Source organism: Urocampus carinirostris, chromosome 2 (genome assembly GCF_059441175.1).
Source record: "Urocampus carinirostris isolate Australia breed hairy pipefish chromosome 2, RoL_Ucar_1.0, whole genome shotgun sequence".
In the NCBI taxonomy this organism is placed as follows: Eukaryota; Metazoa; Chordata; class Actinopteri; order Syngnathiformes; family Syngnathidae; genus Urocampus; species Urocampus carinirostris.
The window spans coordinates 28,422,325-28,438,163 of record NC_142350.1 but is presented as its reverse complement, the minus strand read 5'-3'; the positions used below and the strand labels follow the sequence as shown (position 1 = coordinate 28,438,163).

The window sequence follows — 15,839 nt, the reverse complement described above, 5'->3', positions numbered from 1 at the left end:
TCATGGTTTTTTTTTTTTGTGTTTATTTATATTTGTAAGGAGGACTTCCTGTCTTTTCCATTCTCTAACATCCCTTTTCTGGCACTGTGAGTATGAAAAAAAATCAAAAGCCTTTTTGTATTTTATCTGTATCACTAGTGGTCTAGTGCGATGGTCAGCGACCTGCAGCTTCCCTCGAGATTTTTCAGAAAAAAAATGGAAGAAGATGGGTGAAGGAAATACATATACGTTTTTTTGTGTGATAAGTTTTTTTTGAATAAGTATTACCCCCTGAATGACTAACTTTTATGCATGAATGACTTTCTATTTTTACCTGAAAATAGGTTTTTATAGGGCTTTTAATTTCTTGCCAACCCAGACATCTGTTTTTTGTTTGGTTTTTGATCGTTATGGCTCGCTCTAACTACCGTGACATGGGTTCGATTTCTGTTGCATGCAATGTTTTCTGATTTTGGTCGGCAACATTATTCGACTATCATTGCATCTACATACCGTACCTTTATAAAACGAACATATATGGAATCTCTTACCAAAGCATTATTCCATGCACCAGTCCAGTGTGCCATATATATATATATATATATATATATATATATATATATATATATATATATATATATATATAAAATATAGGACAAAAACTATTTTTGGGGGGTGTACCTTATAATCCGATGTGCCTTGTAATGCGAAAAAAACAGTATGTCAGTTATGATGCTTTTGTGTCCTAGCAACCATAACACGGTTCCAAATATCCTATTTGGAACATTGTCTTAGCGCTAAACAATACGAATAGGAAGTGTGCTAGCTCCCCCCTTTCCCAATCTCTCGGCGGCCAAAATGAGTCACCAGAATCATGAAGAGGATGTTGCTTTCGTGTAGTTTTTGGGAAGTGGAATAAATGTGATGGTTATGCTGATGGGACAACAAAAGGCTTCTCTCGGGGCTTTAACCACAGATATTGACTGCACTAGTTTGCAAAGTGCGTGGACTACTCACATGACAATAATGGCCGACTCAGGATGAGTCAGGATTTAATGCATTTTTATGTTTATAATGAGCACTCTTGATTTTTCATTAAAGATCTGTATACATTTTTATTTTCACATATCACACTTTGTGCTTAGATGCCACGGGAGTCGAACCCAGATTGTGGCAGTAAAATCACCAAATTCTATCCACCTGACCACCAGTGGAAATAATTTGGAGTGTGTAGTGCAAGGGTGTCCGAACTTTTGAGCGCCAGATTTGGCAAGTAGAGAATGTGTGAGAGACGACTATTCAGCCTGAATTTTTTAAATAGTCTTTTATAAATTCGTGAAAGGTTTGCAAGTGCTTAGCTATCAGCATCGCAACCTCGTAACTCTTCTTTGTAGCCTTTTCATTTGACCTATAGGTTCTCATGAAAAAGAGCTGCCGTGCTGTTAAAAAAGCTTCCAGTTGCCTCACCTTTTCACACCATTCATTTCCAGTTAGCCTGTCAGCATGTTTCGTCTGGCAGTACCTCTTGATATCATATACTTTGAAACCAGCCATAGTCTCTTAGCTAATTAGGCAAATGCACTTGTTTTGGATTTCAGTGAAAAAACACTCTAATTTCCACTTGTTCTGGAAGCGGCTTCCCTCACAGTCAACTTTCCTTTTTTAATTGACAGTTTCTATGTCAGAAATAGGATAGGCTAAAATTCTCAAGGAAACCAAGGGCAAGGTGGTCAGAGGGCTACTGCCATCATCTGGTCAAATGGTGTATTATTGTTTTTTTTTGTTTTTTATAAATTTATTTTATACTGCGGTCAACTTTACTGGCGGACAATGTTCCCTCTACGCTGCGTGTGTTTGTTTCTGGTACCTTGACTAAACATAATGTGATAATCAAATAAAACCCAATGCTTTTTTGTATGTCATCCATCTAACTGGTGTTCCAGTGGTTAGAGTTTGGCACTCTCACTGCCATGATCCGGGTTCAAATCCCGATACAACCATCTAATGCAGTAATACGGTTAAACCTTGTGTATGGTTACCCAAACATTGAGTTATTTTTTAGATAAGAAAAAATGTGTTACACACGAATAAATATATGTACGATTTTGAGAGTCACAAAGAGCTGTCCAAACTTATTCAATGTTTGTGACGTTCACATGAGGGCTACAGTAATATTTGTTAAACACATGATGAGCAATAAATGGGGAAAAAAAGCACATTCAGGCATAATTTGGGTTTCCAATGTGATTTTTTTTTAAAAGCACAAGTTTAACTGAGATGCAGCAAGCTGCACAAATTTAGAGGGAGACAGGGGGATGACACATTCTTACTGTCAATAAATCATGTTGTCACACGTTTTCAGTGTGCAAGGCCTGTGTGGTAAACAACGGCTGCACAGAGTGCCTGAATTCAGCCTCCTTGCTTATTCTGTGGGTCAGCTATTCTTAGGTGGGTTATTTTCGGCTTATGGCATTAGCCTGCTAAGATTAGGCGTCTGTGCATTATCATTCCTTCTTGGTATGGTCCTATTATAACAGTGCCTAGGAACATGTATTAATAGTGAGAGCACTTGTTCTCTCAATTATGGAAAATCACTTGAATTGAATGCAGATGTTGTTGTTTGCGAGGTGTTGCCATACCCTTCCGGCTCAAATTAATAACTTGAGGGTTCTAAGAATCGAGGTTAAGCCGTTCTCTTTTTTGTTTGGATAATACCATTTCATTTGAAATAGTAATATAAAAGGGCATATGTGTCAGTGAAGCTTGGTCGAAACAGATCTCTAACCAGGAAACTAATTAGCTCAGCCCGAGTGCACGACATCATGCAAACCTTCATCAATAGAAACCTTGCAGACAATATTGTCAATCATCCAAGTACCCTTGTGTGTTTTGTTTACCTTTAGGTCATCTTAGTATGCGTTTGAAGTATACACACAAAAAAACAAACATTTACAGTACTTTGGATGGATGAGAAGTTACAAAACAGCTTATATCAGGGGTTTAAACATTTGGCAAGGGGATTGATTCTGGTGACTTATCCACTTATTTTTTTTTTTTATGAATAAATAAACAATCAGACATTTACATGTTTTATGTTTTAATATTTGTTTTTAAATGGATTAGTTTCATCAAATGGGTTTTGAAATGTTCACAATTGAAGCATAATAATATACTGTATTAGGTCCCTGTTTCTAAGCACTAAATTTGATATTCTGTTTTGTAGTATTACTGTAGTTATATTTGTTGGTGTATTACTGTATAATTTCTTCAGTCGGATTTTTTGGAGTATTTCTGTAGCATTTTTTGTAGTATTTTGAAGTATTTTTGAAATTGTATTTTCGTAGCATTTGCATAATCAGGGGCAGCACGGCGGCGCAGTGGTTAGCGCTTGTGCGGCACAGTTCATGTCATGGGAACCTCCTGTATGGGTTCAAATCCAGCTCCAGACCTTCTGTGCGGAGTTTCTATGTTCTTCCCGTGCTTGCGTGGGTTTTGTCAGGTTTTTGTGGTATCAATGTAGTTTGATATTTGTTATATTTATGACTTATTTATATTACTATTAATAATATTTGTATTTCTTATACATTATTTTTCTAGTATTTCTGTATTATTTATGTGCAATTTGTAAAGCATATTCCTAGCAGTATTTATGTATTATTTCTTTAGTATTTTTGCAAGATTACTCTTTTTGTATTTTGCTAGTATTTATGTTGTTATATTACTGTAATAATATTTTTATATTATAGTTTTACTGCAGATGTATCCTTGTAGTATTTCTATAGTATTTCTTCCATTCATGAAAGAAAAAAAACATGTTCTTGTTCTTAAATCCTAAAATTGATATTTAGTTTTATAGTAATGTTGTAGTATTTTTGGTGTATTTCTGCAGTAGCCTTTTTGTTGTAGACACTCGAAAGACAATGGGATAAAGTTGGTATCAGAACGAATCATTTGTTATTAGTGGTGCTATTGACTATACTGTCGGATTTTGACCATTTTCGTTTGGTGGGCTGGATGAAAAAGCCTGACCTGTATGTGCTCCGCGAGCCGTAGTTTACCCACTATTGGGTTGTGTTGTCGATCAGATCTTTGAGATTTTGAGAAGAGATGCTCGTCCCCGAGTTAGGGGTATACTTGATTTCTTGTAATTTTTTTATTAGGATGCGGGTTATCATTTCTTCAAAGACATTGACAGCGTTACATTTTATTTTAAATTTCAGGTTCTAGTAATTTGTTATGTTTTTTTGCAAAATGCTTACTATTAATATTAAAAGAATGAGGTTTTTTTTAGCTAATGGCTAAACAGGAGACTGTGATAATGTTTGTTAAGATTCAGGTCACTTTTCTTTGTCATGAGACAGGCTACAAGTCTGAAATCTGGCTCAGTAGCAAGGACGAGCCAGCGTCTTAAAAATAAAGTACCGTTTCCTGCTTTAGATTTCCAGCTGCTCAAAATAACAAGGCACCTAATGAGAGCTCCAGTGCCTCATTGCAGTCCTAAAGATAAGCTACTTTTTTATTTTATTTCTTTAAACCCCTGCAAGATCTACTGTGTCGCTCCCTTTAGTATATATTGTCACAGAGAGAATTTAGACCAGCAAACATTAATTTTATATGCATGCAACATGCAACACAAACGAAGCTATCAAGTGTGACTGCTTATGTTATTTTGTGCTCATAAAACATGATGTTGATGCAGCCTGTAATTGGAAGGGGCTCCCTACAGCAGTGCTTCTCAATTATTTCCTGTCAACGCTTGATTTTCCGTGAAATATATTTGTATTGTGAATTGCTTGCTTCTCACATAGGCTATTTTATTCAGAGTGTTAATTGTCACACTAGCCCAGAGAAAGGCAAAGGGGAAGGAGAGTAAACACTTTTAGGAACACAGAGTGTTAGTCACCCAATCGCCGCTCGACGATCCCTCTTCAGGGAGGAATTTAGGCATGGGGCGACAGGGTACTTGTCTCGCCCCGGTGCTAAAAACACATTTGCGAGCCGTCATTCACAAATATTTTGTTTACCAATGTCGTGAGGAGCGCCATTCTTTTATTAAAAAATGTCTTTGTCCCTTAAAACTCAACATGGTTTCAGGCATCATTATATCTTTCACCTGAAAATGACTTGAATGCAACATGGTGCGTTTTTTATTCTAAGTGTTGAATTATGCTGGCAGCCTCTCAAGTGTGACAGTCTTTTCGCACGTCGTCTATATTTGGAGCATTTATATTCGGCCCAGTTACTGGAGGTTCGTTATTCTCGTCTGCCCAAGGAATGTTTCGTTTGAAAAAAGCTAAAGATTTCCTCGCCTTTAGGACAAATTACGTTGAAACACGTAGAACTGAAACTGTGTTTCTCAACTTTTAGTTAGTCAGGGCACTCCTTTTTCATGACAAAAATGTTGGGGCGCACCACCCCTAGAAATATTTCATCTCACTGCGGTCAGGGTGCAGATACAGGTCAATAAGACTCAGGAGGGCCTGTCCCGGGATAAGCCTGATCCCCTGTGCAAAAAGCCCCTCTGACCCATCCAATCAGTCTGCCCCCATTGTCCCATTGTCATATATATATTTGTCATTCTGTTGTTTTTGTAATGTAAAGCCTGTTGTACCCCCTTGTACAGTGGGTGGAAGTGAATTTTCCTAAGGCAACCAATACATTGAATCTAAATCTAAAAGGTAAAAAAAATGTAACTGTAATTCATTTTTTTAACATTCAAAAATTTAAGACAAAATACATTATAGCCCAATTTATGTATATCAGAGTGTCTCCAATAATTATAATTATTGTTGTGGCTTTGGCTAATGAGGTAGGCTCGGAAAAATATTTTGATAATTAAATCTGTCGTAATTTCATCAGTAAAAACCCTTCGGGAATTTATTTTTATTTGTAGGCCAAGACAAGCGTACCTTGCAGTGTACCTTAATTTGTCATCAAGGAGCTGCTTCCTAAATCAGTCTTTAGCAAATTTAAAGTTGCTGTCATGTAAAAAAACTATATCCAAAATTCATCTTTGAGAGATAATAGTGATTTTTTTATCATCCTCAAGAAAAAAATCGATGGTTAACTTCATTTAAACCTGTTTTTCTCATTTGTTTCTAAGATCTGTTAAAGGACCATAGATGATTCTTCAAATGGGCAATATTATCTACCAGTGGACCATTTTTTTATCTACATTTTTAACCTTTTGAAAAAAACAATGATAAAAATACTTTGAATGGGAAAGTCAAGACTTTAAGGTGTCTGACAGTTAAAACGAAATCACTAAACAACATTGATTAGTGTTAGATTTAAAGATTATTAGACACACTAAATAAAGCGAGAAGACATCTGTGGATCTTCAACTTCAAAGAAGAGCATATGGGTGAGGCTTCAGATAAGAAATACCAACCTGGTCTAAAGGCCAAGAGCCCTTTTATTTTATTAAACTTCCTAGGTTACAAAAGCGTATCGAACTTAAAGGGTATTGTATCAAAGAACAGAAACAAGAAAGTAACAATGATGTAAACTGTTCCTCAGTCAAAACAACAAACAACAGATAGGAAAATTCTGTGGCAGATCAGTATGCAAACTTGTTAAGATATCAACCAGTCTAAAGAACGTTTGGCAAGACCAAAAAGTCGTGACAGATCTACATTGTCGCTTCTCTATTCGGTGCACTTGAATAATCACCATACCTTAAGGATCTCATTATTCCCCCCTCAACTTTTGTACTCTATTTTGCGCTACTCTCATGGACGGAGGGCAGAAAAGAAAAGCATGAATGCGTGAGGCTGATGTGGTTTCTTCAAGGACCATTTTCTGCAACCTCGGTTATCAAACATGGCCTTAAGCCTTCACACTCCAGCCTACAACCACCCTATACTAGCTAACAAATTGTGATAGAAGCTCAGCTTGATGCGTTTGATCAAAGTGAAGATCCTTAATGTCATTCGCAGTCAGGACAGAAATGAAATATGAAATTAATTAAATATCACAGTGGCAAGTTCCCCCTGCAGGCAGGTGTTTTCGCTTCTATTTTTAGGTCCATTAGGCAGAAGTAGCACTGACTGCATCTGACTCACAGAGTCCTTGAATGGTTCACAGGTTCACGGCTGTCCCTGGAACAGAGCCCATTACAGGGAGTCCTTTGTCAAGTGCTTACATGCCAAGATGTATTTTCCTCGTCAACAGAGAGAAGTCAGATCTACAGGTAGCTCTTGCCGAGCTGGTGCCCTCCTCTGTCATTTTCACTGAAGCCATTTTTAGAACATTGAAGTCCAGGACTCCCCGGTGCTCGTCTTCTCTCTTTCAAGCTCTTCTAAGAGGAGTTCTTGCTCGCGATTCGCTTTTGATGTAATTTGTTTTTGTTTTACCACTTCTCTCTCTGCTGGGGACGTATTTCTTATATAAGAGCTGATATAATGGCCCACATGTCAGATTGCCACAGTAGGCAGGAGATGTCTTGCAGCGAGACTATCTGCAGGTTGGGGGGGGGGGGGGTGTTTGGAGGGGGTGCATAATTACGTAGCTGGTGTTGCTATGACAGCAGCAAGTTGGGGTGGTGGATACTATAGTGCGGGGGTTGTCATAGACTAGGATTGCGCCACTTGCTTTTATGTTGCTATTTATAATCAGCACCCCCTACGTACAAATAAAACACTGGCAGTCATTAACATTTTTTACACCTTTGTGAATGCCACAGGGAGTGTAGGTGACAACAATTAAGGAGGGTGTGTATCTCTCTTCAAAAATGTCAAGTGACGGTTGGTCCAAAAACCTAAAAATACGGCCGGATAATGAAGTCACAAAATATTTAAAAATGTCAAACGTTAGGTGTGTCATTTTGTTGTCTGTGTTTGCCACCTCCTGTCTAGGGAACATTTAAAGGCAATGAATGCACTTAATAAATCTGTTAACAGCTTCTGGAATATCAAGTAGGTTAGGAGGTTGCTCTTGAGTCTAAACACTTTGCGGCATGCTGGTCGTTGTATGTCACAACACTATCCGGCTAGCATGTCGTGGTTTTGTTTTTCATTTATCTTTTGTCTCTTCTAAATCTTTAAATTACATGTTTTACCCTAGGGTGCCAGGTCTATTCTTGTTCCATACAATGTTTCACAACGCTGATATAAATGATAATATAGATACTTCTAATGCCCAAACATTTTGAACAAAAGATAATCAATTATAAAATTTCACAGATATGCTCTATAATCATTATCATCAACAGACATTTACAGAAGTCCACTGAAGTGTTAATTGGATACATTGTACGAAATAGTCCATTTATTCTGTTTCTATGGAGAATCTATGCATCCATCCATCCATTATCTGCACTGCTTATCCTCAGTAGGGTCGCGGGGGTGCTGGAGCCCATCTTCGGGCAGTGGGCAGGGGACACCCTGAACTGGTTGCCAGCCAGTCGCAGGGCACACAGGGACAGACAATTCGCTCGCTCATTCACACCTAGGGACAATTTAGACCGGCCAATTAACCTGACATGCATGTTTTTGGAATGTGGGAGGAAACTGGAGTCCCCGGAGGAAACCCACGCAAGCATGGGGAGAACATGCAAACTCCACACAGGAGATTTGATCTCATCACCTCAGAACTGTGCCGCACACACGCTAACCAAAATACAATCATAAAAATTTAGTTGATCTTTTCTTATATTACTTTTTCCTTGATTTTTTAATTTATCCAAGTAATGTTTGCTTTTTCTCTCTTTTAGTGGAGGGGACATGTTTTCAGAAAATTATTTATTCACAGAAAAAGCTATGTCCTCGGAATGTTTTTTTTGTGTGTTTTTTATTGTAACGTCCCAATGTTGAAGTACTATTAGGCACTCAAAATAAGGAGAGAAGACATCGATGAATTTTGAACTTGTAAAGAAACAAGAAAGGACTGTACAAAAGGCACATCACGATACAAAATTCTAAATCTAACCAAACAGGGACCATATTTATTAACAAAACTAGGACCAAAATACCAAACAAACCAGTGGAAACAAAGCAACTAACAAAATGCCAGGAAACCCAAAACTAAAAACAAATCTGGAAGTTGAAAAATGCATGGGTAATGTAACAAAGAAACCAGAAGCAAAACACGAACAAATCTGGCATGGTTGTGGAAATGAAAATGACATGAAAACCAGCATGAACTGAAAATGACAATGACACAAACAGTCAGTGTCCAAACAGTCGTATAAAATGGGTTAGGATGATTGGCACACCTGTACCCAGTTCTTAAGCCGGTTAGGGCCCTCTGGTGGAAGGAGGCTTACAAGACCCTAACTAGCGTATTAAACATCCCTGTCATAGGTTGTATTCTACACAGATTACAACAGACTTCATTTACAGGTCTTTATTTAGCCGTTTTTATACGTCTCGTCAGTTCCCTTTATATCCGAACTGGGATCATAAAGGAAGTGATTCGGTGTTTGTATCTGCCAATTACATAAAATGACAAAAACGCTCCCAAATAACATCAGCGCCTGTTTACAAAACTAGAAAAAATAGCAGAAACAGAATATGCCCCATAAATGCCAGTTGGATCATTAAAATGTTCCTATTTTACGAGGTACGTGATGTTCTGAGAGAGAAGAGAAAATGCTTTTTGTTTATTAAAGAGTCAGAAGACTGGATCTAAATAAATACTTGAAATGTCCAGTGTTAGCTGCGTGCCAAATGCCTATTGGGTCCTCTTTACAGCTGCTCCCTGTAGACTCTGCCGGATGTGATCCAGTGTTTGTTTTTAGAAACGATTATAATTACAGGTTTGCATGAGAGAATACTCTGACTTCAGGATTCTTACTTTTTTCCTTCCCTTTCTCACTCGCCGTCATATTTACCGATCCTTTAATTTACTTCGCGTTTTTCATGAAACCAAACATTGACATTCAACTGATTGTTTACTATTAGAGATTTCACGTTCTTTTTCTCTCATTCTTTTGTGGGGGAATCCAGTGGAGATTAAATCAGACGTCCCACTGGTTGTGGAACCGTTATCTCCGTTGGACCTGCGCACGGACCCGAGGATGCTGGGGCCAGGTTCGGACCCGGGACTATGGGAACGGCAGCTGCAGCAGGAGCTGCTTCTCATTCAGAAGCAGCAGCAGATCCAAAAACAGCTTCTCATCAGCGAGTTCCAGAAGCAGCATGAAAAGCTAACCCGGCAGCACCAGGCTCAGCTCCAGGAACACCTCAAGGTGGGTGTCTCTCGTTGGAGTTGTGTACTTTTTAGGGCCAAAATCGTAAATTAAATGAAACTAAAACTAAAAGTGTATATTATTAAAAATGAGAGAAATACACAAAGAAAGAAGCTTTGGGACTGACTTGTTGACCAACACATTTGTATACAGTTCTACCCAAGACACATTTAGGACCATTTAAATAACATCCATGACGCATTCTTATGATTATTTAAACGTTTTATTTATGTATAAATATTATTATGTTTTCAAATTTATTTATTTCTTTTTCCGATTTTATTATTCGTTTTATTTTGGAAATCACGTACCTCCTAGGAAACATCATTTACATCAATTGGACATCATAGATCAAGAACCCCTTAACCACCTGGGTCTCGAGGGCACCACTTCCAGTGGTGTCTTTTGGGTAAATACAGCCTGGCAGTGCCAACCCCCACCCAGGATTTGGGGTTGCTGCCTCACATGAAATACATAGTACTGGTTTTTGTGGTTACTCAGATACGGCACTTTCTTCATTTGGTCGCCATTGTTGTTGGTGTAAGCTACCTCCCACTTGGGTAATGGCCCCAGTGAGTACGTCTACTGCTTAGCTGCGCACTTTGCGCCCAAAACCTCCTGGCATACATGTGTGACATTACTGATACCAAATCTTAAAGGCACAGTGTGTATTGTTTAGTGCTTCCTAGTCGTAAAACAAATGATTCATTAAGATAAAAACATCCATTATCGGCACCGCTTATCCTAAGTAGGGTTGCGGGGGTGCTGAAGCCCATCCCAGCAGTCTTTGAGTAGTGGGCAGGGGAGACCCTCAACTGGTTGCCAGCCAGTCGCAGGGCAAACAGAGACAGAGAACTCACTAGTATTCATATGGACAATTTGTTTTTGGAATGCGGGAGGAAACCGGAGTGCCCAGGGGAGACCCACGCAAGCACGGGGAAAACATGCAAACCCCGCACAGGAAGGCTGGTAGCTGGATTTGATCCCATGACCTCAGAACTGTGCCGTGGATGCGCTAACCACTTAGCTGCCAGATTTAAATAATAAGCAAAAATACACAAACTCTTATAAACATGCGCTTTTAAAAATCCTCGTATGTTGAGAAATGTATTTGAGCCTCACCTAGTGGGAGTTAACATAATTGTACTCTATCTTGCTGCTACGGATACCCAAAAACCTCCATAAGGCTGTGGAAAAAATAAGAAGTTAAATGGTTTTGGCCACTTTGAGTAGTTTGTATTCTCACTTGTGCTTTATAGCACTCATTTTCGGTTGTGCATACAGTGATATCTGGTGGTCAAATAATACAAAGTTTCATTAATCATTGGAGATAGTTCTTTCTCTTGGTGATTACAAAGGAAAAAAAAACTTGATATGTTTTGAAATATTGTGTATCACTATGTCACACATACTTTTATAAAGACCTACGAGCCAAAAAGCGATGACAAAACCAATAGCTTGAAAAAAAGTACAAATTTGAAAGTAGGGCATTGAAAAAAAGAAGCACTTTAGCAATACAACATACGAAGCATGACTGCGTTACAAGTCAGTGTGAGAAATATTTTCTGTTTTCACATGCACGCATCAAATCATCCATCAATGAAAAGAAAGCAAAGTACACCCACAAAAATAGCTATATCCAAGTATATCAGGTGAAATAAAGTGAATGTGGGGTGTTTTGTTTAAGGTGTCCTTAAACAGTTTAAAATTAAAGATTTTCTATATTAAATATGAGTTTAAAGAGCCTTTTATATATATATTTTTCACCATGTCTATCTGCTTTTATTTTAAGTGTTCCAGTGGGGATGTGGAGGGAATTCTCGCGCATGCTTGAGGACTTATCTAATTGTAGGATGAAAATGTTGAAAGTAAGAAAATGACTATTTCAAATACAGTCAAAATGCCAACCCAAACCCTAGAAAAGATGGAAAAAAGAAGAGCTTATTAGAGCGCGTTTAAGAGAGATAAGTAAAAAGCAGCTTGACCTAGGCTGATTTCAGCCAGAAGATGGCATCAGCAAGTAGAATATTTTTAATTTTTCGACAGGGCTGCAACAACTAATCAATAACATTGATTATTAAAAGCATTGGCAACTAATTAGATCATTAGGTCATTGTATCAAGTGATTTATGAAACATTAAGTATGTTAAAATTGATGCATATAATTCCCTTGTGACGTTCGAAGTTGTAGTACCACTTTGGTCCGGCAGTGGGTGCTCAGACCGTTTTTCTATCTTACATCTTTTAAAATCCTTAATATTGAACATTGCATCATCACAAACAAATTTGGTATGAGAGTTTTAACTGTATAGTGTCTGAGTGTTTCATCATGTAACAAAGTTAACAATTTTCAAGGGAACAGAAAGTTCTGCAGAAGTACAGAGAAAAAAAAAAAGTAAATAGAATTGGGCAAAAGAAAGGTCATATTAATATAATGTTTAACTCTCCAAAAGAAGCACATTCTTAAGCATATTATACATCATTTTCCTTCTCGGAATAGTCATCATATTCAAAGATTTAACTCTAAAAACAAATTTGTTGACATCATTTTGAAAAGCGGGTTTACAATTGTGATATATTTTAGTGGATTAAAAAAATGCTAGACATAAAATGAAATTTATTGCTCTTTCTTTTTTTGTTTTGTATGATAGATAAAATATGTCTTTGAGGAATCCATTCATTGCGTATTAAAAAAAATCATCAACCATTGATTATGAAAATAATCGTTAAAAAATTCACCCTTGAGATTTGCTCACCCCTGTTTTTCCTGCGCGCTCAGCTTCAACAGGAGCTCCACGCGATGAAACAGCAGCAGGAACTTGCTGAGAAGGAGCGCCGTCTGGAGCAGCAACAGCAGCTGCAGCTGCTGCAGCAGCAGAACCAGCAGCAGCCACAGAACCAGCAGGAAAAAGAGCAAGAGAGGCACCGACGAGAGCTACACATCTCCAGTTTGAGTCTTCGGGCCAAAGAGCGATCCAAAGAGAGTAAGAGCTCGACACCGAGGGGGAAATATCCATATAGGAATTACATTTACATAAAATAAAACAACCCCAAAAATATGTACACTACCGTTCAAAGGTTTGGGGTCGTTCTGAAATGTTCTTCTTTGTGAAGGAAATGCACTGTTTTTTTCACTTGAGATAACATGGAACTAATCAGAAATACACACCATACATTGTTAATGAGGTAAATTACTATTTTATTTAAAAATGTCTGCTTTTTATTGCAATATATACATAGCTTTATAGAGGCCTATTTGCAGCAACCAGCACTCCAGGGTTCTAATATTAAATTGTGTTTTCTAATTGCATTTGAAGGTTAACAAATCCTCTGAGTATTTCTGGAAGCGCAGCTGAAACCAGTTGGTTAGAGAAAGTATTAAGCAGACCTTCCTTTGAGCCAGTCCAGTATCTGGAGCATCATATTTGTGGGTGTGATTAAACTTTCAGAGTGGCCAGGAAAAAAACTACTTTCATGTGAAACTCAACAATCAATTCTTGTTCTAAGAAATTAAGGCTGTTCCATGCGAGAATTGCCAAGACTGAAGATCTGCTACAACGGTGTGTAGTACTCCCTTCAAAGATCACCACAAACAGGCTCCAACCAGAGCAGAAAGAGAAGTGGCAGTACATTAGAGTCTCTAATTTGAGAAATAGACGCTTTGCAGGTCCTCAACTAGCAGCTTTGTCAAAAAGTACCCGCAAACAAAAACACTGACAGGGTGACTTTTTGCAGGAAAACACAACATTGTCTGGGTGACCCCAAACTTTTGAACAGTAGTGTATATTAATTAATAATATTTTAATAATCATTATATTTAAGTAGATTATTTAAGCTCTATTATAAAATTAGATGCAATTTACAATATTACGCACATAATTTGACATGATTTCCCAACTATAAAGTTTGATAAAAATAAGAATTACGGTAAAAACTGCCTTCATCGACAAAATTAAGCAAGACCATTATATATGAAAAAATAATTCTCCATTTCTAATGGCGGTACATATGTTTCTTCCCGACAGTGGTTCAGATTTGTTATTTATATTATTTTAGTAGTAAAATTAAGAGGTTGAGAATGTCCCTGTAATTCAAAAGTGATAATTATAATAAAGACTATAATTAAAGCAATGCAAATAGCCGAGGCTTCCCGGTGCCATTTCATCTCAAGATTCTGTTGAAAATATCTTTGAATAGAACTATGAGAATAGCTTCAGATCTAAGGTTTCATTTCTGTTTTTATATTCTGTCTAATAATAGAGGTGATGACTTATGACTTTGTCAGGTCAGGTAATTTGAAACGATGCCCTGGAACTGTCGGCCTTAGATAGGAGCGCTCTCTTTTTTGGGCAGTCCACGCTTGTAAGCCACTAGGGGGAGATCTTTCTACATTACTATCCAAATATTTATGAATTTCTGGACTATTTGTTGGAATACTGACTCAGTGTCATGTATCCATAGGGTAACCCCAATTCTTGTTTTTTTCCAACTTTTGGTCTCACAGGTGCAGTGGCCAGTACAGAAGTGAAGCAGAAACTCCAGGAGTTTCTGTTGAGCAAATCAGCAAAGGAACCTGCCAGTAATGGGGTCATTCATTCTTTCATCCAACACCCCAAGCTCTGGTATAGGTGATTACTTATCATTGTTTTCAGTCCTGGCTTATATATTTTGGGCCTTAACTTAATGCTTACATATATTCTTTTATTGGTCTTTTGTCAGGTCCTCCCATCACACCTCTCTGGACCAAAGCCCGCCACCTCTGGGCGGCATGTCCCCAACCTGCCAGTACACTCTGCCGTCTCCTGTTGACGGCAAGGACGACTTCCCCTTGAGAAAGACAGGTTTGCTCTTTTGCATTGGTGTGACACACATACAAGACGTTTAAATGCACTCGTATATACTTGTTTTGCCTATTTGTACTTAGTTGCAGTCAAAAAATACAATATTGGAATTTTCTATATTAGTTAATCACATAGATCAGTGCTCAACAACCACCGGGCCACGGACCGGTACCATGCTCCACGAAAAGGAAAGAAGGTGCCTTATTTTTGACTATACTGTATTTATTCGTGGAAACAAGTTAAGTGATGTTTATTTGTGTAGCCCTTAATCACAAAGAGTCTCAAAGGGCTGCATGGACCACAGATTATTGCAAACCAGAGAGTATTATTACATCATCCCCTGATCAAAAACCTACATGACGGCAAGGAAAAACTCAAAAACCTTAACATAAGGAAAATGAAGAAACCTTGAGAAGTGACCGCACATTTTTTTGTACCTAAAAAAAACCCTCAAAGAGTGGGTGCACAGTATGCACAAGGTTTTATGTCAGCGTAATACCGTCTTTGAGAAATAAGTGACAGATGACAATTACCTCTGACCACATCGGCTCAGTATCTGATGCCACGGGATTCATACCTGGACAGTGTTGGGTGAAAGCGCCAGATCTTAATTACTAGGATTGTGGACGTGATAGGAATATATTTTTGTTTATTTCTCATCATCAACTATTTTCACTCAAGGTGCCACATTGTACACCGCTGTAATTGAGCATTATGGGAAATAGTTCAGCCAAAACAACATTGTGCGGCAGTGTTTGCCATATGATTTTGTGAGACCCCAGTGGGTGGACCGCCTAGGTGGGTTCGGAGGCATTCCTGGGGCCAGGCCT

The 15,839-nt window shown here is 38.1% G+C and overlaps 1 protein-coding gene across 4 annotated transcripts in view; it reads left to right on the top strand.

Moving 5' to 3' along the window:
• hdac9b (histone deacetylase 9b) overlaps positions 1–15,839 on the top strand; it is a 42,121-nt gene that overhangs the window by 1,688 nt on the left and 24,594 nt on the right. Inside the window, exons 2-5 of one of the 4 annotated variants that reach the window (XM_088326119.1) lie at positions 9,927–10,168; positions 12,948–13,152; positions 14,673–14,790; positions 14,888–15,009. In XM_088326119.1, coding sequence (XP_088182245.1) covers positions 9,927–10,168; positions 12,948–13,152; positions 14,673–14,790; positions 14,888–15,009 — 687 coding nt within the window. Of the gene's footprint in view, positions 1–9,926; positions 10,169–12,947; positions 13,155–14,665; positions 14,797–14,887; positions 15,010–15,839 lie in introns of all 4 variants that reach the window. The other 3 variants (XM_088326117.1, XM_088326118.1, XM_088326116.1) reach the window with 3 other exon arrangements.